The sequence below is a fragment of the Crotalus tigris genome, unplaced genomic scaffold, assembly GCF_016545835.1.
Source record: "Crotalus tigris isolate CLP2741 ecotype Arizona unplaced genomic scaffold, ASM1654583v1 scf7180000017855.1216408, whole genome shotgun sequence".
Lineage (NCBI taxonomy): Eukaryota > Metazoa > Chordata > Lepidosauria > Squamata > Viperidae > Crotalus > Crotalus tigris.
Window position 1 is genome coordinate 144,556 of NW_024096677.1, and position 26,445 is coordinate 171,000.

Consider the following 26,445-nt stretch of genomic DNA (forward strand, 5'->3'; position numbering starts at 1 on the left):
GTCGGCGCTTGCGCCGCCTCCGCCCGGGACGCGTGCGCATAGTAGGCCGCCAATGCTCATCGCTGGAGTGCGGCTGAGGGAGTGGACGTCGCTGTCTATGGGGGAGAGAAGATGGCTCCCTTCCCGGAGGAGGTGGATGTTTTCACCGCCCCGCACTGGCGGATGAAGCAGCTCGTCGGGCTCTACTGCGATAAGGTAGGGAAGGGACTGAGGGGCGTCGTGGGAGTTGCTGCAACCGCCGCCTTATTTCAGGCGCTGCGACACACCCCCGCTCCTCGGCCTCGGCCGGCGGGATGGAGATAGTGAGTCTGCGCACAAAAGGAGATAACTGCGCTTGCGCAGTTGGGTTGATGTCTTGCGCGCGACGTAGTTCTCCGTCTTCTTGCTTTTCTGCGTTTAGAGATATTGGTTTTTTTCTTTGAATCCAGGAAGGAAAGGTTTATTCTCCTGTGGGGGGAATAACTGGCCCAATGTCTCTGGGTTCCCCACTCCTTGCCCATCTCTTTAACTCTTAGTTGTCATGGCTTGTATTTGTTCATTCCTTTAAGGGGGTATTTCTCAACTCCAGCAATTAGAACAGGGGTCTTCAAACTTGGCCCTTTTATGACTTGTGGGCTTCAACTCCCAGAATTCCTCAGCCAGGCACACAAGTCATAAAAGGGCCAAGTTTGAAAACCCCTGAGTTAGAAGATGGGTCAACTTCAGCTCCCTGCTAGATGGTTCTGGGAATTAGCAATAGTACTTAGACTTACATACTGCTTCATAGTGCTTTACAACAATCTCTAAGCAGTTTAAAGAGTCAGCATATTGCCCCCAACAACCTGGGTCCCCATTTTACCGATCTCAGAAGGATGGAAGGCCTGAGTCAACCTACTACCGGTATTGAAGTCCACCCATCTTAAATTTCCTAAGGTTAAGAAAGTCCTTTAAGGAGCTGAAAATGCAAAGCTATACTTGCCTGTTGAGGTAAACTGAGTTAAATCCAGAGGCAACTGAAGAGGTTGCTCCCCTCACTTGCCGGATGCTGCCTTATAAGCCTTTTAAATGTGGGAGTAGTTGAACTTTTGTTTGGCACAAATATTAGATACAAAACAGGGCAATTCAACTGAATATGAATTGGAGTCAAGCATTTAATGGATTTTCTCTCCTGGTCTCTTTTTTTTGTCATTTTTTGCTGCAAGTAGTAATGACCTTAAAAACTTAACGTTTTTATCATTTTTCAAGATCTTGACTGAATGCAAAAATTGGAAGAACAGAACAAGAGCAATCCTCTGAAATCTGTGGCTGTAATTAATATATAGTACATGAAACATGATCTCTTTGTTATCATCAATTAAAATCAATTTACAAAGCTAGAAATTAGACATTTGGACAGAGATACAAATTGGAAAAATTAAGGAACCAGTTCTTGATCTATAAAGGAGTTTTAGGTTTGAGTGATTCAACCTTTCTGCAGATGGAAATAATGCAGCTGGAGAAAGACATATTTGTACCATAATCTGGTGTGTCTTGAAGTAAACTGTAGTCTGTGAAAAGTTATATTCTAAGTGTTTGTTTTTCTTGAAGGTGATAAAGGATTATTTTGTTTTGCACTTACAGATTAACTTGGTTAAGCAGATAATATTCAGTTACATTGTATTTTGACATCATTATTAGAAAGGGGTTAGATGTCACATCTGCCTTTAAATATCTATTTACTTACCTAGAGGAGATATGAGTCTACATTTTAATCTATAGTACAAGATCAGGATTACTGGACATTCCACAGGACATTTATATTTTAAAAGAAAATTATGAAAGGCACAAAGTAAATTCCAGATATTAGACCCTGTCAGGTCCTCAAATACTTATTGTTTTCCCTATGTATGTGCTCTTGTTTGGGGCCTGCCATTGTGCTGGGGGAGGGGAGTTTGCTTTTGCTTGGGATAACTTTCGCTTTCTGCTTTTCCTCTCCTGCCTCTATCAACTTGAGAAAAGACTGTGTCTCTTATCAGGGAGACAACTATGGAGAAACGAAACTGGAGAAGACCTGGAGAAGACCTTGAGATGCAGACCAACTGTGTCAGTTACCCAAACATTGTACCACCTGTGGATTGGCTGGATTTCAAATGGACACTATGACTTTGGTGGGAGGAGGAAGATTGCTAGGTTAACTATACCATTTAAGCAGGCTTTTCTGCAGACCTCACCTTGACTTCCCTACTGTCACTAATCCCTAATAAAAGTTCCTTTTGAGACAATGCCTGTTTCAAGAGTTCTGCTTTCTTGGGTGGCTAGCTGAAGTAGATCCTTACAGAAAGAGTCATTGAAACTTAAGTTAGTTTACTGTGGCAATACCAAAGTATGCTTAAAATTAAAAATGCGGTTGAAAATAGTATCACTTAATTTTTAGGAAAAAATATTCAGGTATGGTGAGAGAGAGAAGGGAATGACTGGTTAGCTCCTTTTGGTAGACAAAGCAGGATTAAAAAAGAAACCAAAACCTATATAATATGCTTCAGGAAAGAGAATTATCTGAGTTGCATTTGGAGATTTTCAGTCATCCAGGTCATAATTATCTCAAAAGGTACTTTCTCTGCAAGAAGTCCAACTGCCTCATGAAAAAACACATTTGGGATCTGAGTTGCTTGTTTGTGCCTTTGATCCAAGGAAGAGTTCCTCTGCTCTGTCGAAGCAAAAGGGGACCCGAGATCTTTGGAGCGTTGTCTGTCGGGTATCACTTTGAGGTTGCCCAAAGAGAAATTAATGTTTTAAGTTTTGTCCTCTTCTCCATTCCTGAAAAAGAGATAAGGTTTTCCACTCAAGGCACTGTATTTCTGGATCCAGTAAACTGCTTTGCTTTTCTGCTGACTCATATCCTGGGACATGGTCAGGCTTGCACAATGCCTTTCTAGACCTGTCCACCCATAAAAAAAGAAGCTGGCTTACTAAAAACACCTCTCTTAGTTTGCTTAAGATTGTCTTGTGCTATGTATGCAAGGAACCTTGATCGTATGTGTGGATCGGGGTCAGCAGTGTATGCCTCAAAAATCATCTTTGTCATAAAATTAAATCTATAATGAGAAAAGCCTGATGAAGATGGAGAAATATATATTAAGCTAATATAATTGCAAAAGTTCTCAGCTTTCAGAATTTCATGTTTTTGTAGAGAAGAATGTTATTGAACAGTGCACTTAAATCCTGTTTAAGTTTATTGAATTGATTTCTAGTTTAAAAGAGTTTGTACAGGTAGAATGGCATGTGGAAGTACTTGAATGAGCAGTTTCAGCACCAAATAAAATTGATATTGCTGATGGCGTTGCATATAACTCGCCATTATCAAAACACAAATGTAGAAAGTGGATGCATAGTGTGTGCCAGGCCTTAAGGTCACTTCTATCACCTGAAAAAAACTTATTTTTTTTGTTCTGCAATGTAACTATGAAAATTGCTAATAATAGAAAACAATATGTACATCGATTTAATTTTTTGATCTGTCCATGTTCTAAAAATGAGGGTTTGGTGATTTGTTCCATTTGTTAGGCTTCGTAAAACATTTGACAGGATTAAATGTCTATGGAGATTCTCAGTCATCCAAGTTATGGTTATCCCAAAGGAGCTTTTTCACAAAGCAACAAGACTTTCTTTTTTCCTCTTTGAAGACGTTTTGTATTTCATCAAAGAAGCTTATTCAGTTGTTTTTCAGAGCTGAAGAAGCTTCTTGGATGAGAAGCAAAACGTCTTCAAAGAGGAAAAAAGTCCATTTGCCTCATGAAAAAGCACCTTTGGTATTTGACAGGACTATTTCACAAAGCATGTTGGGTAGATAACTCATCCTTCCCTGAAATATTTTTTTTTTTTTTTATTGAAATTTTTCAAAAATTTTACAAATAAACATCCCCCCCTCCCAAACCACCCCACCCTCCCCCCCCGACTTCCCAGAACTGAATATAGGATTATTTAACAAATTTTAAAAAATAACGTTTACAATTTATAAGATAATTAATAAAAATAATAAAGGTCATAATAATAATATATATAATAATATATGTAATAATAATATGCATAACATAAGCTTTAAAATGAATAATATATACTAAGAAAGAGAGAAAAAAAAGGGAAAAGAAAAGAGAGAGAGAAAGAAAAAAAAAAGTAGACGAAAAATAGAACATATATATAAAAAATATATATATATATATATATAGTAATAATACATAAAGAGAAAAGGAAGAAAGAAAAAAAGAAAAAACAATCATTACAAGTTATAAAAAAGCTAAATGATATTTTTCCATATCCAAATTATATTGTATGAAATTTATCCATTTTTCCCATACTGCAAAGAATTTCTCTTGAGATTGCTCCTTTAAAAAAGCCGAAATCTTTGCCATTTCTGCCAGATACGAAACTTTGTGAAACCACTCTTGCAAAGTAGGCAAGGATTCCTTCTTCCAATATTGCCCTATTAACAGCCTAGCGGCTGTAATCAAATTTAACATCAATATAACCTCCTTAGCATCACAATCAGTAACAATACCTAATAAAAATAATTGCGGAGTAAATTTTACCCTCCGTTTAAAAATTCTTTGGATATTCCACCATATCTTAATCCAAAAAGCTTTTATATGCTTACACGTCCACCAAGTATGATAATAAGTAGCATCCAAATGTCCACATCTCCAGCATTTCGGCTGCAGATTAGGGTACATAATGGACATTTTCTTTGGATCAAGGTGCCATCTATAAAACATCTTATAAAAATTCTCTCTTAAATTTTGCGCTTGTGTGAATTTAACATTTCTTATCCAAATAAGTTCCCAGGTATCCATTGAAATCGTTTCACCAATATTCTGTGCCCATTTAATCATACAATCTTTAACTAATTCAGGTTCTGAGTCCAATTCCACTAAAACCCCATAAACTCTCTTAATATGGGTTGGCCTTTGATCTCTTACTTGTTTTAAAAGAACTTCATCTTCTCTGAGCCAGCCCATTTTACAATCCATCTTCCATCTGTCCACTATTTGTCTGTATTGGAACCATGAATAAGTTAAATTTTCATGCGTTAATTCTTCCAAAGATTTTAACTGCCAATCTTGGCCATCCCATCTAAGTAACTGTGCATAAGAGACCATGTCCATATTAACCCCTTTCCTTATGCCTTCTATGGCATGCCGAGGTATAGCCCATAATGGTATTTTGAAGTCACTTTTATAATACTTTCTCCACACTCTAAGCAAAGAGATTCTTATAATATGAGACTTAAAAACCCAGTCCACTTTTTTATTAAATATTAAATAGGCATGCCATCCAAAAAGTAAGTCCCAACCTTCCAAATGAAGTATTTCTATATTTGTTAAATTCACCCAGTCGCTGATCAATGTTAATACTACAGCATCATAATACAATTTCATATTTGGTACCTTGAGTCCACCTCTCTCACGAAAATCTTGCATTATTTTAAGTTTCACCCTTGGTTTTTTCCCTGCCCAAACAAATTTATTAATACTTTTTTGCCATTCATCTAAATTACGTTCATTCTTTAAAATAGGTAACATTTGAAACAAAAAAATAAACTTTGGCAGGACATTCATCTTGATAACTGCAATTCTACCCATAAGGGATAACTGTAGATTGTTCCAATTTTTTAAATCCTTCTGTACCTCCATCCACAGCTTTTCATAATTATTTTTATACAGTTTTGCATTGGAAGCAGATAATGTGACCCCCAAATATTTTACCTTATCAACCTTCCCTGAAATATTAAAGTAGCCAAGTCCTCTGGAAAAATTGGGGCAGCAGTTTATCTGCTTACTTGTGGGAGTAAGTAAAACACCCGATTTATTTCACTGACACTTCCAGTGAAAGAAGTGTTGGAGAATATTGATCTTCAAGCTAAATAAGAAATTGAACTTTTGCTTTTCTTCAAGCATCTGTATTAGACTAAATATGGGCGCAAATAAAACACTCAGTTTGGAAGATTGTATTGTTTTTGGTAGTAGAATTGTTGACAAGATACTGCTAATCTAAAACAATTGCTTTGGAATTGCATTGTTTCAGCATTCTTAGGATTTTTGGGAGCATCAACTTAATATGATACATCAAGCTGAGTGCCATTATACCAGCTAAAAAATTGGCCAAATGGATGGGTGTGTAATGTTTACCATAGTGAAATGTATGTAAACTTCTCCAGTGTCACCAGACAACACTACAGTGGATTGGAGTGAATCTAGTAGCTATATTCCTTCAAACAAACTTAAAATTATTGGTTTTTAAAAGTTCTATAAATTAAGGTACCTAGTTGATTAAACTGCAGTTGCTCATGATGGAACTCTGAATATGTCTGCATAATTGTAAACTTGATAAACAGGTACCTCTAAAAGTGTGTTCTCAGAATACATGGGAATAACATGCCTTTTTCATGTTCAAAATTTATTCTGAATACATAAATTATACTTATAGCATATACCAGGGGTCTTCAAACTTGGCCCTTTTATGACTTGTGGACTTCAACTTCCAGAATTCTTCAGCCAGGCACGCTGGCTGAGCAATTCTGGAACTTGAAGTCCACAAGTCACAAAAGGGCCAAGTTTGAAGACCCTGGCATATAATTACGGATTGAATAATTACTTTCAAATAAAAGATTAAGTATTTCAAATTAAAAGTCTGCAATCCTAGTTGAGAAGACTTAATCATAATATCTAGACTGAAAAAAAATGTTTTAGAATGTTTGTTTATGACCATGAAACACTGTTTTCATTTTTTTTCTTCATTTTTTAGTGCTTCCTGAATGTTCTGCTTTTTAGCTATCATGAATGGAAAAATGTTAAATAAAGTAAATGTCTGTGGAGATTCTCAGTCATCCAGGTCATAGTTGTCTCAAAGGTGCTGTTTCAAAAGGCAATTGGACTGTTTTTTCCTTGAGGAAGAAGAAAATGTTTCACTTCTCATCCAAGAAACTGAATCAATTCTGATGGTGGGATAGAATATAGGTACGGATATTTGAGACTGGATCGTGGGGAGATGGAAGAATAGGTTTTGATAGGATGAGGGATGGAATGGAAGAATTGTCTTTCTTAGCAGTCGTCTGGTCGTTAGCATTCCTTCTCAGAGCTGTTGAGGCCACTTGGGGGTTTATCTGTGCCAAATGGCCTCAACAGCTCTCAGACAGAGTGCTAACAACCAGATGACTGCAAAGAAATACAGTCCTTCCCCCCCCCCCATCCTATTAGAAGCTATCCTTCCATCCCCCCACCATCAGAACTGATGAAGCTTCTTGGATGAGAAGTGGAATGTTTCCTCCTTCCTCCTCAAGGAAAAACAATCCAGTTGCCTTTTGAAAAAGCACCTTTGAGTTAAATAAAGTACTTTATATGAATTAAAATTATAGGTAAATGTTATTGACGTTAAATCTGATTTTTTCAGTATATAACATATACCTTTAACATTTAAAAATAATACCTAAAATAATTTTAAGCAGAGCTGGATAAAACTGCAGAAGTTGAAATTTAGTTAGGAATTTATAGTTGGCGAATGAATACCTTCTTAGAATTAGTTTCTTAAAAATTAATTCAAATAAAACGCAAATGTCTAATGTGCAACCCTCTATTTTTTTCAGCTTTCTAAGACAAATTTCTCCAACAACAATGATTTCCGAGCTCTCCTCCAATCATTATATGCTACATTTAAAGAGTTTAAAATGCACGAGCAGATTGAAAATGAATACATCATTGGTTTACTTCAGCAACGTAGCCAAACTGTATATAATGTACATTCAGACAATAAGTTGTCAGAGATGCTTAGCCTCTTTGAGAAAGGATTGAAAAATGTAAAGGTGAGTTTGTTTGATTTTTGGCATGAGTAAAATCGATTGAAGAATAGTCCTAAGAAAGCAGTATCAATCAATATTGCATGTGGATACTTAATTATAAAAACAGAGACTATCATTTTCATTGATAGATACAGTTTTGTGAAGGAAACATAGTGTTTGTTTTCTGCTGTAATATACTCAGAAGAGAACATAGTTAACATATAAGTTAATATATAACTTTTATCCAAAAATGTTATGTTGAAAATTTCCTTTGATTTTTAAATTTGGTGAATGTGTTCCTAGCTCATTTGGTTAAGCCACAAGAAATGTGTTAAAAAACCCCTTTTTTGTGTTCACTTTGATAGCAAACATAATTTTAAAAAAAGCAAACGTCACAGTGCTTCCCAGTTTTGTATATCTGATAGATTAAAATTAGAATTGAAAAAGCCGTGGAGTAAATTGCATTACTAAATATTTGAAATCCAACTCCACTATTTATTTTTGTCTTAAAAGTTTTATGATCTAATACTTTAAATGTAAAGTATTATTTAATAAGTAGATCATACATATTTATAATTTAAGTGGCACATAGTTCTTTGATGAATTTGAAAACTAATTTTCAGAATGAATATGAGCAGCTCAACTATGCGAAACAGCTAAAGGAACGATTGGAAGCTTTTACCAGAGATTTCCTTCCTCACATGAAAGAGGAAGAGGAGGTGAGTGGTTTGAGGGAATGATTAAATGTTTTGAGAAATGTTTCCTTTATTTTTAACATTTGGAGTGAATAGTGTGTAGTCATCATTATTTTTTATAAAAAGAAAGATTTATATGTTAAAAAAAATGCTGCTTCATGATTTCTGCCCTTTCTTGAATGCACTCACTAAACTGAGAAAGTAACTTCAGCTGAAAAAATCCTGGGGTTTCAGAAAACTTATCCCCAAGTCCTGTCCTTAGCCCCATAGGATTTCACAGTGTGAAATATTTCGGGTTCCTTGTGTTTCCTTCTCAGTCTCTTCTGTGACATTTGAAATAATTTTCCTTTGTCATTGGATTGGTCATTTGAATTAAGGAAAACCTCCACAGTGAGAGCAGAGATAGCTTAAACTACTTGTGTACATAAGCAGATATATTGCTCTTGTAAATAGGAACAAAATAGAATTACCTTCCATCAATTTATGAAATATTAATATGAAGCACATCCAATTTTTAAAATTCTTTTAATTAAATTAAAAGATAATTCTTTTTTGGGGGCCTTTAATGCTAATTAAATTTTACAGTCTTCATATAAAAACTAGACTCAAAATATATTTCAGAGTTGTTAAGAACACATATTACAAATGGAAGTTCTGTAAGACCAAGCTGCCCTCAGATGTTTGTTTCTTGTACACTGGCAGGATTTAAAAATATTCTAATAATAAAGGTTAAATCATTCCAGTATTGCGGTCCAGAACTGGAATTTTTACTAGCAGACCTTGCTAAGCAAAAGAAAAGCTTGCATCTATTTCTTTTTCTTTTCCTCATCTTACTCTGGGTATTCTACTGACTACTGCTAGTATGACATAGTTGTGCTGTTCCATTGAGTTTAAATAAGGCAGGTATATGTGTTTGCCAACACTTCTCATTTTCATTGGACTGCTTTACATCTTTGGGACAGAACTGTAGATAAACATTTGATTTATTCATTTGTGTGTTGCCCCTTAAAATTGCTATAGCTTCCAAACTTGGCTTCAAAAGATTAAAAATGGTCAATGTTTATTTAACTACAGGTAGTCCTCGACTTACAACACAATTGAGTCCAAAATTTCTCTTGCTAAACAAGACAGTTGTTAAATGACTTTTGCCCCATTTTCTTGCCACAGTTGTTAAGTGAATCACTGCCATTAAGTTAGTTACGTAATTGCAAAGTGAATCTGGCTTCCCCATTGACATTGCTTGTCAGAAAGTCGCAAGAGGTGATCAGGATACTGCAACCATCATAAATATGAACCAGTTGCCAAGCATTTGAATTTTGATCATGGGGATGCTGTAATGGTTGTAAATGTGAAAAACAGTTATAAGTCACTTTTTTCATTGTCATTGTGACTTTAAACAGTCACTAAATGAATGATTTAAGTTGAGGACTACCTGTAGTTGAGTTCTGATAACATTAGAAAATTGTTTATTCATTATTTTATATAGCCATCCATCTCACATAAGTCCATCTCTGGGTGGTATACAATAAATATTTTGAAATGCTGCTCAAAAGAAATGCGTTGATCTGAACTATTTTTTTAAAAGAGTAACATTTAATATTTTTAAAAAGATTAGAACATACTTTAAATAAATTTTTAATATCTCTACAAATACTAAATCTGCAAAACTGTGTACCCTGTGATACCTGCTTACATTCTCCATGTTTGTGTGTTTGTGGTATGCTTGTCATGGTAGTATAAATAAAGTATATAATTTTTTTAAAACTTGCACTTTAGCAGTTTTTTTAAAGACTTAGATGTAATTGAATTCTCGAGATATATTATTGTTTTTAATATTTTTTTGCTATTTTGATACTATTCATGTTGATATGTATAGTTTTTCCATTTTTACATGTTTATTTGTCAATTTTTTTTCCTTTGAAATCAGCTTTGATCATTAGATTTGGATTTTGTGCAACAAGCATGATTCCTGAATTCATCATTGTTTTTTTTTAAAATGTAAAGAATATTTGTATTCACCAAAAGCCCATAACTTTCTAAATGTAAGGAAAAAATGTAGTGTATAATGTAAGTTAGAACTGATGTTCAAATAGTGATCATAGTTATCCCTTAGGTTTTCCAGCCAATGTTGATGGAATATTTTACCTATGAAGAACTGAAAGACATAAAAAAGAAAGTAATTGCACAACACTGCTCACAGAAGGAAACTGCAGCAGAAATACGTAGAGGGATTAGTCTGTGGAATCAAGCAGAAGAACTCCAGAAAGTTTTTAAATATTCTGTGGATGAAAAAGCAGATCATGGTAAGCCCTTAAACAGTGGTGGGATTCAAATCCCTGAACAACTGCTTCTCTGCATGGATGCAGGCCTGGGCCTCTGAGGCCTAGAACAGATTTCCGGAAGTGGTGTGCATTTAACCGGTTCTCCAAACTCAACAAAATTTAGCTACCAGTTCTACTGAACTGGTGCGAACTGGCTGAATTCCATTACTGCCCTTAAAATGAAAGTAGCTGTGAATGAGTAGTTGGGTGTATAATTCCAAAAATAGCCTTTTAAAAAAATCTCTCCCCCCACCTGTCAACAGCATTCTCTTTGCCACAGTTCTAGAAGTACCTCTTTAGAGCTGAATTCTGCTAAGATTGACCAACTTCTCAAGCATTTGTGTCTGTAGAGTGACTTCTGTTTTTCAGAAACTGAAGAACCAGGACAAGCCACCAGCATTGTTCATCTACCTTCTGAGGTGATGCTGACTATTTTTAGCTACCTTAGCCCTCAAGAATTATGCCGATGTAGTCAAGTCAGCACTAAATGGTCACAGTTAGCGAAAACAGGATTTCTCTGGAAACACCTTTATCCTGTGCATTGGGCTAGAGGTAAGAGGCTGCACGCTCAACCTTTGTTTAGCAGCCCTAATTAGTATTCCTAGTAATTTGTAGTTATTTAAACTTGATTAAAAAAACTTCTATGACTAAGCATTATTATGTTGTACAGATTAACTAGTTGATTAATGTACAATAGCGCTGAAAAAGTAGATTTATACTTATTTGCCTTGAGCTTACAGTCGTCACAGTGTACACACAGTCATGTGATTGCGATTTGAGTGCTTGGCCATCAGCGTGCTTTTTTGCATAGTTGCAGCGTCCTACAGTCACAGGATCACATTTGCAATCATCACAGTTGGCTTCTAACAAGCAAAGTTAATAGAGAAGCCAGCAGGAAGTCACAAGTCATGGTCACATCACTCTTCATAACTGAGGAATTTGCCTAATAGTTGCAGCTGCATCATGTGGTCACATGATGATGCACAGAATGACCATGTCACATCGCTGCAGTTGTTAAATGAGGACTGCCTGTATTTCCTTTGTGTATCTCATTGTTTAATGTTATCTAGTTGATCTAAATTATGCTCAGTTTGCCGAATGTCTGCCAACCACATTTAATATGTCATTCAATTTCTTTTCTTGTATCACCTTCCATTGAGATCCATTGGCTGAGGTATATGTAGTGGTCTACTAGGTCTAGTTCTTCTCCAGATTTTTTTTTTTCCTTTGGTGAATTTATTAAACATAACTTGGCTCTTTTTCAGATTTATTTTTAAGGCAAATGGTTCTCCTATTTTGTGCAGCTCTAGTATGTATCTTTATGGGTCTTCTGGGTCTTGTGAGAAGAGAACAACATCATCTACAAATCTTAAGTGATTTAAATAGGTGCCATTGATTTTTATTCCATTTTTTGCCCAATCTAGTTTGTGAAATATTTCTTCAAAGGAAATTGAATGGCGTGTTAAATGTGGTTGCCAGGCTTTCGGCAAGCTAAGCATACTTTTTAAGAATAACCTCCCCCTATGCCTGAAGAGAAAAGTTTTTGATTAGTGTGTGCTACCTGCTCTAAGATATGCTGGTAAAACATGGACACTAACCACACAATCGATAGAAAAGTTACAAGTGGCCCAAAGAGCCATGGAAAGATACATACTCGGCATTACAAGACGAGGTAGAAAGACCTGCACATGGAATAGAGAACAAAGGAAAGTATACAATATCATCAAGCGAGTAAAAGAATTGAAATGGAAATGGGCTGGTCACAGAGCAAGAAGAACTGATGGCAGGTAGACAAAGGCAGTCATAGAATGGATCCCACTTGATAAAAAGCATCCACAAAAGAAACCTAAAGCAAGATGAATCGACAACATCAGCAAGTATTGTGGGCCCAATTGGCAAAAGAAAGCTCAGAATGATATTAGTTGGAAACAATAGGAAAAGGCCTTCATCCTGCAGTGGATAGACAATGGCTAAAATGATAATGATGAGTTGATCTAAATATTTAGGGTTTAACAGTGTGAAAATTAGTAATTGTCAAACTTGGATTTGCTAAACTCTCTAGACTTGGACCTATACAGATCACTGTATTATCTTCAGTAATACATGTAGAAAACTATAAGCCAATATGAGTTGAATGACCTTAAGTTAGACAAAACCCCTGCTTTTGAAATACAGCATTTATAAATTTAGGAGTTTTAAAACCCAGTCTATTCCCTTTTTAATTATATGAAAATGATATGGATCTTTATTGAACTAAGTAGATATTTGCTACTTTATTGAGATTCTTTATCCCCCACCCCTTTTGTTTTAATCTCTAACAACAAACCTAAAAAATATTAACATTTTCTGATAGACAGGAAGCTCTTTATCTGTTTCTAGCAACTTAAGGGTTGAGTGTGCACTGTGTCTGGGAATTATTTGGGGATGATTCAGCCACTAAAGTTTTATAGTCTGGAAAGATATTGCGCTACTCCAATTTTGCATGTATTACTTGAAAAACCTGTAAAGATAAGAAAGCAGTATGCAGATTTTTAGCCTTCTATGACCCTTTTACACATCCGTGATCTGCTCTTGGTTCTAGACAAAATGCCAAGGCTTCTTTAATGAATTAAATTTCTCATTGACTAATCAGGAAATTGGTCCCATGGCCCACCAGGTGATCTTGATACGGAGCCAGACGAAGAATGGGTGAAAAACAGGAAAGATGAAACTCAGGCTTTTCACGAATGGGATGAAGATGCTGATATAGATGAATCTGGTGAGCTGTCTGCCTTCTTCAGTTTTGTCTGTCCCAAAGATTTGAACATTGCGCATTGTACTTTAACCTTATAGTTCACTTCCACAAAAATGACCAGTGGTGAGAATTCCAGCTGGAATATTGATCTTATGTATGGTGTCTGTTTTGGAATGGCTACATGCTCTGCCACATTTCCTTACCTGGTCCATTTCAAAAAGCTGATGCCAGCAACAGTTAGGTGAGGTTGACATTAAGTAAGATTTATCTTGGCAAACCATACTTTAGATCAGCTATTCCTAGCCTGAATTTTTCCTGTGTTAAATCAACAGTTCCCAGAATTTGCATACTCACACCAGTTTGAAATTCTGGAAATTTTAGCCTCAATATACAGTATCTGGAAGGATTAGAGAAGGTTAGATTACAATGATGCTAATGATCTATAATGACCATCCTTTCTGCAAATAAAAACAAAAGTTTTGCAAATTTTTGTTTAACTGCAGTTTGATACCATGGTCAGGTTCACACTTTAAGGCTTAGTATAATGTGAATTGTTTGATTTTGGGTTTGTGCTATGTGTTAGAAATCCAGTTTGGTACAGTGGCTAAGACAGCGGGCCCCAACTTTTCAGGTTTGGTGGCCTGGCCGGGGGGAAGGGGGGAGAGTGGCAGGTGTGCCTGTGCGCAGCTCCATTGCACAAGAGGTGCATGCATGTGCCCACCGCTCACAAATGGCACCCTCCACTTGTACAAATGGAGCTTCATGCATGAGCATCTGCTATTCACACAAGTGGAGCTGCGCGCACCATCCACCATTTGTGCAGTCTGGTTCTGAATTGGCCATGGCTCAGTGGGCTGTGGCCCAGGGGTTGGGGACCCCTGGCCTAAGGTGCTGGCCTAGAAACCAGGAGATAATGAGTTCTAGTCCTCCTGTAGGCATGAAAGCCAGCTGAATGATTTTGGACCAGTTACTCTCTCTTAGCCCAACCTACCTTACAGGGCTGTTGTTAGGAAAATAGGCAGAACTATTAGATAGGTTCATCACCTTGAGTATGTATAATATATGTATATAAATTCTGTTTGTTTTTTTCAGGCAGGAAAGTCATGTCCCATTGAGATTGTCTCTGCATACAATTAGTAGTACATGTATCACTGATTGAAACATGCTAGCTTAGTACAATACGAATACTGAACTTTGACTAATACTAACATTTAGCTATGACTTGGTTAGTTCAAATAAAACACAACAAATTGATCCAGGTGCAGAATAAACTGCAATTAAGTATAAACTTCAAGGTTTTTTTCTCAATACAGTAGTTTAGACCATTCACTTTTACTTTAAAATGTTTCTTCTTATTTTATTTTAAATAGAAGAAAATGGAGAAGAATCTTTGGCTATCAGCATTGTTCAGAAAGAGAAAAACTTACTTCAAGGCATAATCCATAACATTCTGCCACGTGTAGGCTCATCAGTGAAAACTATTGTACTGGCATACAGTTCGGCCATATCTAATAAAATGGTACAGTATATACAATAAGTGATTCTCTAGAGTGTGAAAGTATCCTGAATGTGTTTTAAAAATGTGTGCCACCTATTATTTATAGTTGGCATTTAAGATGAACTAATAATATACAAAGGAAATACAAGTCGAAAAGATGTTTTGCTATTTTCTGCATTCCTTTTATAATTCAGCCTTCTTAAACTATTTTTAATATAGGTCAGACACATCTTGGAACTTTGTCCTAACATGGAATATCTTGATCTCACTCAGACTGATATTTCTGATTCTGCATTTGAAAGGTTGGTAGCTTTCATTTTAAATAGTGATCTGTATATGTGAGAGATTGGTTACTTTGTTACATGTTATCATTCCCAGCACTTACAGATAGTCCTCGCTTAACGACCATTAGAATATTTGAAGTTAGATGGTGCTGAATGAATGGTGGTTGCAATCAATCCATGAAGTTACAGTACAACTGTTTCAGCACCCTCACAACCATATGATCAAAACTTGGGTGCTTGGCAACTGGCCTGCATTTAGGATTGCAGTGTTTGCTTCAACTCTCCTCATTAGCCTTTCTCCTCCCTCTATCTCTACCTTGCCCAGCTGACATTTGCCAACTTCCTCCTGCTGCTGGCCTGGGATACAGGCCTTGGACCAGGGTGCATCCTATGGAGGCATGCAGTGAGCGGGACAGAGTGATGGAGCCTTGTCTTCCAAAAGAAGCTTCCAAGGCCTGACTGGAGAGGAAGTAGCAGGATGGAATTGGGAGTTCACACAGGGCAAGAGAAACATGAGGTTCCCCCCTAACAAAAGGAGAGTTTTGGGAAGCATGTTGGCAGTAGGGTAAATGGCCTCCGCAAAGCTTGGTACAGCTGCTTCCAAAGCCTTCCCCAGTTGTATGTGCAAAGATGAACCTTCACTTTAATGGCAGCTCCAGTGAAGTGTTTGTGTGTGCATATCATTGGAGGTAATTTGAAGAGTAACTACACTGAGCATTCTGGAAGATGTGGCTGCAGAAATTCAGGCAGTCTTGCTGATGCCAATACTTTTGCAGAGCTCCCTTTCAGAGTCCTGCTTAGTAACACGTTTTCCCAACAAGTTAGTCAAACAATTATTGCTGATTTAGAGAGATTCTCATTTAGAAAATAACAGTCATGGTAGGATTCCTATTTGATATGTTTTTTTCCTAGTATACATATCTACATTTTCATTTAAGAGTGAAAATGTTCATTCTAAAGGATAAACGTTTTCATTGCATATTGTATTGTTATAGTTTTTTAATATTTGCTTTGGGGATGGATTGTTAATGTACGATTAGCTGTCAGTATCCACCATATAAACTGTCCAAATAAATACATAAATATTACAACGTTAATTCCACACAATTATTTGTTTCAGTTGGTCTTGGATTGGTTGCTGCAAGAGTCTCCAGCATCTTGATCTCTCAGGTTGTGAAAGAATAACAGATACGGCTGTAAGAAAGATTTCTAAAGCTCTAGGGATTTTGTCTTCCCACGAAGTACGATCTCAGAAAAGTTTTCGAAACAGGAGAGGGAAAACTGTGTGGAAAAACAAAGAGATTGCCTTGGAGTCCAGCAAAAAGGATTGTGGCCTGCATTATATAACAAATGAAAATGTGATTAAGGAAGAAGGAAACGAAAGCCATTGGAATGTACCAGTCAGATCAGAGGATTTCAACTCTGCCTATATCTGGATGTTAGATGCCAAAGATTTGGCCGATATTGAAGATGCTGCAGAGTGGAAGCACAGAAAACTGGAAGGAGATTGTGTGATAGAATCAGCCTCCTCTTTCCTTTGTTCTGCATCCTGCTGCAATAAAGACATTTTTGGATTAAGGACTAGCTTCTGTTGGCAGGAACAGCAGCATTGTGCTTCTGCGGCCCTGACCTACTGTGGCCACTCTTTTTGTTGTGCTGGGTCAGCATTAAAAATTTTCCAGGCACTTCCGCCATCCCCTGGGCTACCTAACCACGCACCATGGACTAATAGGCAGATAGAGGGGAAAGACTTGACACACCTCAAGAGTGCAAAATCGGACCAAAAGAAAGCCCGAGTTCTTCAGTTCCTCAGTTTGTCAGGATGTTATCAGATAACAGATAATGGTCTCAGGTAAGTAATGTGTTGCAAGTCAGTATAGCTGTTTTGAAAAAGCCAGAGCACAAATGCATGTCACTGGACCTTTCTTTGGTATTTCTATTTCTCATACAACTCAATTGAGCAATAGCAATATCAGTTTTTTTCCCCCCATCGAGAGAATCCAGAACAGGTAATATCAGTTTTTTCCCCATTGAGAGAATCCAGAATACGAATCCATATCTGATCCCCAAAGGCTTTATTATAGTATCTCAATGAGAGAGTGGTTAGACAAGGAGACCCAAACAAGGACATGCATTCAATTTTGCAGCTACTGTGATTATTTGCCAAGCAGGGACAAAAATAGCCATAGAAATAATTGAAGCCTATGAAATGGGCCCTTTGTCAGTCAATAGGAGTGCTTGTTTACTACCAGCCTATCAGGTACTTAGGAGCTGTGGGTGAACAGCGCTGGCAGTGAGCTCAGCTTTCCATTGGACTTGGCATTGCAACAGCTCTTCGGCAGCTTCTGTTTAGATAGATTAGGCATTGGGCATAACAGAATAACTCTTCTGACATCCTGAGCAAACTCACTGGGTAGTTCTGACAGAATCAGCACAGAATCTGGAAAAGTGAACCTACAACAAAAGCATGAGTCCCCATAAATAGAATGGCAGTAGGAAATCTAAGGAACACCAGATATGGCAATATGTTGGAGAAAAATTGCTGAGCAGGGAGACAGACACAAGGTAGTCTAGTAATAGCAGTTCAGGATTATGAGGATGATAAGTTCAAGAGGAAGTTAAGGTTTTAGATGATGCTTTTGCATGGTCCATGCCTAGTAGCAAAGCCTTTTTAATGATGACTTATTTGGTGATACCTAAGTTAGCAAATGGCAGAAAGTGAAGAGGAACTAAAGAGCCTCTTGATGCGGGTGAGGAAGGAGAGTGCAAAAGTTGGCTTGAAACTCAACATTAAGAAAACCAAAATCATGGCATCCGGCCCTCTCAATTCCTGGCAAATAGATGGGGAAGAAATGGAGGTAGTGACAGATTTTATTTTTCTGGGCTCAAAGATCACCTCAGATGGGGACTGCAGCCAAGAAATTAAAAGACGCTTGCTCCTGGGGAGGAAAGCTATGGCAAATCTAGACAGAATACTAAAAAGCAGAGACATCACCCTGCCAACAAAAGTACGTATAGTCCAGGCCATGGTTTTCCCAATTGCAATGTATGGCTGTGAAAGTTGGACCATAAGAAAGGCTGAGCGCCAAAGAATTGAGGCCTTTGAACTATGGTGCTGGAGAAGAAAAAAAAAGATCTTGCAAAGTTGGAATTGATTGATTGAACCTTTTAGTCCCACCCAATCTGCCATTACCACCGCAGCCATGCCCACCCAATGGGCCACACCCAGCCAATGGCCCATACCCACCCAGCACCCGAAGATGCATAAGTGAGTTTTGGGTTGCAGTTTGGGCACTTGGTCTCTAAACGGTTCGCCATCACTGTTATAGAGTAACTTTCAGATCACAAAAATGGAGGCAAAGATTTTCTCCCGCTGAAAGGGATAAATTCTTACTTTGCTATTGAATTTATTTTTTTGTTTCTTGTGTGCTTTTGCTGGGGGCAGGATTTCTCTTATTAGGCAGTTGTAAGCACCAGAAGCGAGAAAAAGGAAGGCTCTTAATCCAATTAGAAGAAATGGGATTAATTCTTTGCTGTTAAGGTCATCTTTTGGTAGAGATGTTTTACCATACTATTGTAATAAAGATAAAAGATGGCAAGTTCCGCAAATCAGATGGAATATAGATGTTTCCAAAGCAGTTTCTAAATTGTTGAGCTGAGAATGGTTAGAACAATTTATTTTAGGATTTGAAAGCCTCTGTTAGCTATTATTTGTGAAATAATACTAAACTATACATAGATCTCAAATATTCGACTGTTCTTGATAGGTTTTGAGGCCAATCATGTATGCAGGTTTCAATCTTTAAAATGTAACTACTGCTTGGAACTCTTTTGTTCCTGCTCCCACCCACCCTCACTCCAAAATCTGTTGCCCCTTTTCACTTTTACCTCCTGCAGACCATTAGCTTTAGGAGATGATTTGTGACCTCCCAGGAACTGTTGCCATTTATGGGTACAATGGTTTAGCAACACAATTGCATATTCCTCCCAGCATTCCTCAGTTGAATTTCTGACAGCCAGAGTAAATTGGGAAAGACTGCTTTGAGTGGTCAACAGTTTGCATATTTTGGATGGATGGAAAGTTCTTGATATGATTTTAATTTTTGTTTTCTACTCCTAGGATGTTGACTCTAGGAGGTGGGCTACCTTATCTAGAACATCTCAATCTCTCTGGTTGTCAGACAGTAACCAGTGCAGGTCTGCAAGATTTGGTCTCGGTGTGCCCTTCTCTAAATCATGAACACTTTTACTACTGTGACAACATAAACGGTAATGTCTTTTGAATAAAATATTTGTTCAAACTTCAAAATCATTTCCTTTATATAAGTGGGAGACCTCCAATATACAGTACAAACATTTGATAAATTAATTGTCTTGCCAATGGTAGATATTTAAATTTTATTTTAAATTAATGCTGTTTTCTTAAGGAAGCATAGTTGTGAGGAGTATTAAATAATTTAGTTTCAGTCAAATGGCTGATGATCAGTTTATAAAAAAAGAATCTCTAGTTTTGTGTTTGCTCTTATTCTGGCATATGTGCTTATAAAGGTTAGAAGTAACATGTAATCCTGTTTTGAAGTTTTTATGACAAAGTTATAACTGGTAGCCAGCACAGGTTTGTTAAAAGATCATGCCAATCTTATTTCATTCTTTGATAAAGTGACCAAATAAGTAGACCAGCAAAACGCTGTGGACATAGTATACTTAGATTTCAGTAAGGCATTTGACAAAGTAGACCACAACCTACTTCTTGGTAAGCTAGAAAAAGGTGGAATAGACAACATCACCACCAGATGGATCTGTAGCTGGCTGACAAATCATACTCAACAAGTAGTCCTCAATGATACTACATCCACATGGAGAGACGTAAGCAGTGGGGTACCACAAAGTTCCGTCTTAGGCCCAGTACTCTTCAATATCTCCATCAATGATTTAGATGAGGGAATAGAAGGGGAACTCACCAAATTTGCAGATGACACCAAACTGGCAGGAATAGCCAACAGAAGACTAACACAGGATCCAAAAAGAACTTGACAAACTTGAACAATGGGCCCTATCCAACAAAATGAATTTCAATGTGGAGAAAAGCAAAGTTTTACATTTAGGCAGGAAAAATCAAAGGTACAAGTACAGATTAGGTGAGACCTGGCTCAAAAACAGCAACTGTGAAAGGGACCTTGGAGTCCAAGTGGACGATCACTTGACTATGAGCCAGCAATGTGCAGCAGCAGCCAAAAAAGCTAATGCAATCCTGGGTTGTATAAACAAGCATAGAATCAAGATCACACAAAGTATTAGTACTGCTTTATAAAACCCTAGTAAGACCACACCTGGAATAATGCAACCAGTTTTGGTCACCATACTACAAAACGATGTTGAGACCTTGGAAAAAGTTCAGAGAAAAACAACTAAGATGATCAAAGGCCTGGAGACTAAAACATACGAAGAATGGCTGCAGGTCTTGGGTTTGGTTAGTCCAGGGGTAGGCAACCTTGGCTCTTTTGTGACTCGTGGACTTCAATACCCAGAATTCCTGAGCCAGCATGGCTAGTCTAAAGAAAAGAAGAAATAGGGCTGACATGATAGCAGTATTCCAGTATTTGAGGGGCTGCCACAAAGAAGAGGGTGTCAAATTATTCTCCAAAGGGCAGGACAAGAAACAATGGTTGGAAACTGATCAAAGAGAGAAGCAACTTGGAATTAAGGAGAAATTTCCTAACAGTGAAGACAATTAACCAGTGGAACAGCTTGCCTTCAGAAATCGTGGGCGCTCCATCACTGGAAGTTTTTAAGAAAAAACTGGACAGTCACTTGTCCGGAATGGTGTAGGTTCCCCTCCTTGAATGGGGAGCTGGACTAGAAGACCTCCAAGGACCCTTCCAAATTTGATTTCTATTCTGTTCTGTTCTATTCTATTCTATTGAAGTCTCAATATTTTAATTTTGATTGCTTTCAAAGATTAATTAATTTAGCACCAGGTATCTTAATGGTAATATTCTAACTATCAATTTTATTTTCAGTGCAAAGTATATTTAAAAATGGCATTCTTGCTCAGAGTTGAAATCATCTTAAGCCTGAATCAGTATCTGAACTTACAGACCAAAAGCCATGTCGGGAATGGTCTTGGCAGAAATGCTCCTGTATGATGGTTGTGTTGGTATCTTAAGCAATTTCCTGACTGACCACTTCTTACACCTCATGAAAGTGAAATTCACAATGAGAAATGTTGCCCTGCAAGAGTGTTTCAGAATAGATTTGCCAAATGATATAATGCTTCTCAATGGTTATACTTACATTTGTTTCAATAATGACATCTTGTGCTGCTTTCATTTTCTCTTTCCATAGTGAGGAATTCCATAATATTTATTTATTTATGAGACTTATATACCGCTTTAAGTGCAAGCACTCTCTAAGCAGTGTACACCAGTAAGCAATGTATATGTATGTGTGTGTGTGTATATATATATATATATATGTATATATATATATATATATATATATATATATATATATAATATATATATATATATATATACATTGCCCCCAACAATCTGGGTCCTCATTTTACCTACCTTGGAAGGATGGAAGGCTGAGTCAACCTTGAGCCGGTGAGATTTGAACCGCTGACCTGCTGAACACAGTCAGCTAAAGTGGCCTGCAGTACTGCACTCTAACTGCTGCGCCACCTCGGCTCATATGCAGCATTTTATGAAGTATAGAAATTTGAATCTACTGTTAACTGCTTACAACAGGAAACTGAAGAAATAAGGACTTAAATGTTTTGAGGACTTAAATGTTTGGTCCAATCAGAATGCTAAGCTGCACAAATACTAATGCTTTATGAGGAATATGCAAGATCATACTGAAGTATATTTCTACTGCTGCTGACTTTCTGGTTGCAGCTGAGTAATGTTTGATTACATCCTTTTGGTTATATAATTGGAAATGGAAGAGGACCAACTTCCTTTTTTAAAAAATTCATCCCTTAGCCTTGAATTTTTAGATAAAAATTCTAAAAAACACTTCCCATATAACATTTATGAAAGCTTCTCAGAGAGAAGAAAGTGGGAGTCTAGTCTTAAAAGACTTGTACAAAAAGAAATGATAAACCTTGAGAACTAGATGCTTGCAATGATTCAGTTGAAATTTCACAAGAGAAGCAAATCATAAGCTGGTTCTCCAGCTGTCCTTTGTTGCAGGGTGGAAAGCATTCCCAAAATATTTGAATCAAATATCACTGCCCTACACAATATCTAGATTTTTAAAGTAATTAAAATTCCATAATGGTGATGTTAGGATTGGTTTATTACTTCAGCTTTTCTGATATTTGAAGGAATTTTAAATTTTATATGATGCTGTTTTTATCCTAACATCCTAGCACAGCTACTCCTTTAATGTTTGTATTGGCAACAACTGACATTGAATGAATGTTAGTTAAGGAAACTTAATTCCACTGTATTATTCCGACTTTATATATTGAAAATATATATATTATATATTTTCCTCCCAGCCCACCTCCATCCTAGTTGCTTTCTGCTAAGTTTGGTTGAACTGGTTTGAGGGAAAGAAGCAAACGTTGAAAAAAGAATGACTATTACTAAACATGGGTTTTCTTGTAAAAAAAAGTCGTAATTCTAACCCAATTACAATCTTTCTCTGGTAATTTGATTGTATGGAAATTACTTCTTTCAGCATTGTATTATAGGCAAAATATATATGGAAAATCAATAGCAAAACTTAGGATTTTAAATCTTACTAAATTCTTCAATATGACACTGATGATAATTTCAGTAAGGACTCAGAAAGGGTACGTTAGTATGACCACGTTAGATTGGAGCTACATTGTGACAACAGATGAAATATCTATACATTGCTAGGATTAACATGGTTGTTTGTTCTTGTTCATTAAGAGAAATTTGACTGAAATTCAGTGGCACACCTGTGGTTTTTATAATGTCAGGTAATACAGGTATTGGATTGCATGCTTTTATAAAGAAAAAGTCCTAGCAAATGGAGGTAAGTAACTTTTGATGGTGTTTTAATGTGCAGTCCAGTTTCCTTAACAAAGTTTCATCAGAAAGTGATCATTCATAATGTCCCTTTAATTTTTGTGGAGTAAAATACTTACATTGGATGAATCTGTGTATTCCAGTATTGCCTGTAATCTGAGATTCCCCATTCACCAATAGCCCTCTTTCACTCCAAATGAGTTTGCTAGTGTAGCTTGAAACCCTTAGAGAGAAAATTACAAAGATATTTCTGTAGAACAGTTTCTTAGACTGCATCCAGTCCCTTTTTCTTCCATTCACGTTTGTTCTGTCTTTGCACAGGTCCTCACGCTGAAACTGCCAGCGGATGCCAGAACTTGCAGTGTGGTTTCCGAGCCTGCTGCCGCTCTGGTGAATGATCCAACTCCTTACCCTTTTTGTCTACTTCGTTTAGCTCCGCAGGCTTCCTCTCATGCACTTTACTTACAGTTTGCATCTTGTTCTTGACTGTTTCTTTTTGGAGTGTGATTTGTGGATTCTTTTGCTCCGTAATTCAGAAAATTGTAAGCAACCTGTGTAGTTCCATACTGATTTGGAAGGTGAGAAGTGAATTTTTTTTGTGCTTTGAAAAGAAATTATTAAATCACTTGAACACTTTCATCCTAATATTTGGCACTTAAATTTGGGGTGTTTTTCCCCCTCTCTTTGTGCTAAGTCCATAAAAAAACTTACATACTTATATAGAAATCTTTCAGTAAATGTGAAACACATTTGAATAACAATATATATTGTTAAGTAGTTATTTTTCCCATAACCTTCTGATCCCAGAGTTGTTCTTAATGAATTAGAGAGATTCCTTCTGTCTTTTAGTACTGATTTCACATTTTAGGCTTGAGGAACAATAAATGAAACATTCCCATCAGTATCAGAGTTTGTTAATCTGATAAAGTTATCTTAACAATAGGCCAGTGACTGTCATTGCCACATCATCTTGTGAGCGTCTCAAAGTATTTGCTTAACTGTAGTTGCATTGCAACCATGATCCCCTGCATCTTCTATATAGACATACTAAAGATGTTGAATTTTGAAAGGGATTTTCCCAGAAGCAATTTCTCTGTGATAAGAGCAACTGTAATAAATAAACTGCAATTTTAAGAAACTTTCTTGTATCAATTTGCATGCTGGGAAGATACAAAAAGGTGGAAGAGAATTTGTTACTAGTGTTGGGTGGCATGTGCTTACAAGTAGACCTCACTAACTGACTCCCTTGTGCAGCATGGTATACCATGGTATACATTTACCACTCTTGCAGTGTCCCTCAGTCATATGATTACCATTACAGTCATATTCATTGTCCTGTGCATGATCCCTCTCCCTCTGCAGAATGGAAGATTGAAGAGGAAGGGATTACAAGAGAGTACGCAGGCATATAAGGAATACACCAGTTGTTTGTGGCTTCCAGCCCCAAGCATGCTACAGAAACAGCTGGTAGCACTGCATTCCTTTTGTTGTATATTCTTCATTGTCTACTTACTTTCTTGTAATCCCTCCCTCTGCAATAATTAAATAATGAATTAATTAAAAAACATTTAATTCCATTTTTCCTAATTTTCCCAGCACTGGGAAGAGAATGCCAAAGGATGGAGGAGTGGCAAAGCATAGTCACAGTCTTGTGATTACTTAACGCTTCATTTAGCAACCCTATTGTTACTAAACAAGGACTACCTGTATTGAAAAATACAGTGCTTGGTTTCATGTCACGTGCAGTCTGAGAGCTGTGACTTTCCTAAAAAAAAAAAAAAGAATTCAGATTTGGCCACCAACAAATGAGGTGGTAGAAGGATTTGAAAGAACTTTTCTGAAAGTACTTTTGCCATATTTTTGTGTCACAATTGGAGGAAAATAAATGTACTGTACGCTAATGTTTATTTTGTTAATAAGTTACCTTGATTTACATTGTATCTTAAAAACAGCACTTACAGAAACTTTAAAAACAACTCACAAGAAATATATACATACTTTGCATCAACAAGTAAAAAGACAGTGCAGACAGCAATTCTATTCCAAAGCTGTTCCGTTTCCAGATCCATTCAATTCAGTGGTTGTCCTGGTAAGAATCCCCCACATGATTCTCCTCCACTAAATATGAATGGGGACTTTTTGCACAGATGCTCAGAATTTGAGAGTTTACTTGCCTACATGAGGACACAATGGTATCTCTAAGAAACTATCAGGATTCAGATGCAAGAATCAAAAAAACCTGGGAGCAATGGTTTAATTTCTTGCTGCCCTAGGATGGAAAGTTTTACACAACTATAAAGCAATTTACATCGGGAAAATTAAAGGATAAACATGGGTATGCTGCCTTGAACCACTGGATTAAATGTGGATCTGAATCAACTACAGTATGCCTATTTCCCTTGGTAACTCTTCTCCCTGTCCATTCTTTTGGAGAGTAATCTCCAGGCTTCCGAGTTATTATTTCTGCTACACTCTGACCAGAATCTTACCTAATTAACTCTGATTGGGGATGGGGTGTTTTATACTTCAATAATGCCAGCTGAAAATAAAATGAAAAAAAAAAAAATCCTGCATCTAATACACCTCAGCAGCATTAAAACTGGACTGATTTTACCAATTCTTATTCCATCTGCAATTTAAGAAACCTTGTGGTCTCCTGAGGTTGTGGTTGCTCCATCATTGAGGGTTTTGAAAAAGAGATTGGACAGTTATTTGTCCAGAATGGTATAGGGTCTCCTGCTTGAGCAGGGGGTGGACTAGAAGATCTTCAAAGTTCCTTCCCACTCTATTCTGTATTCTGTAATAATCTGCTTCACATTTACCAAACTAAATTATTCAGAATTCTGCACTGCTTTTTCTTTAGAAGTTCCAGGTGACCTCTATACCAGCGGTTCTCAACCTGTGGGTCGCGACCCCATTTGGGGTCGAACGACCATTTCACGGGGGTCACCAAACAACACAGTCCACCATTTTTCCCCCTTTTTCCTTAGCTGTGCTACTCCCTTTTATTCTATTGGCTTTTGAAAGCCAATAGAATAGACTCTCTTGAATAGAGTCTAATTCTATTGGCTTTCAAAAGCCAATAGGAATTGTCCAGGCTGTCTCTGCCCTGCTGACC

At 37.0% G+C, this 26,445-nt stretch overlaps 1 protein-coding gene across 1 annotated transcript; it reads left to right on the forward strand.

The window, feature by feature from the left end:
• Window positions 1–36: 36 nt before the first annotated feature.
• On the forward strand, window positions 37–25,879 carry FBXL5 (F-box and leucine rich repeat protein 5). Its single transcript, XM_039343474.1, has 11 exons — window positions 37–195; window positions 7,595–7,810; window positions 8,410–8,505; window positions 10,595–10,784; window positions 11,172–11,354; window positions 13,435–13,560; window positions 14,907–15,055; window positions 15,254–15,336; window positions 16,439–17,170; window positions 19,439–19,587; window positions 23,649–25,879. The coding sequence occupies exons 1-11, from the start codon at window positions 112–114 to the stop codon at window positions 23,723–23,725; spliced, it is 2,085 nt and encodes a 694-aa protein (XP_039199408.1). The 5' UTR covers window positions 37–111; the 3' UTR covers window positions 23,726–25,879.
• The last annotated feature ends 566 nt before the right edge of the window (window positions 25,880–26,445 follow it).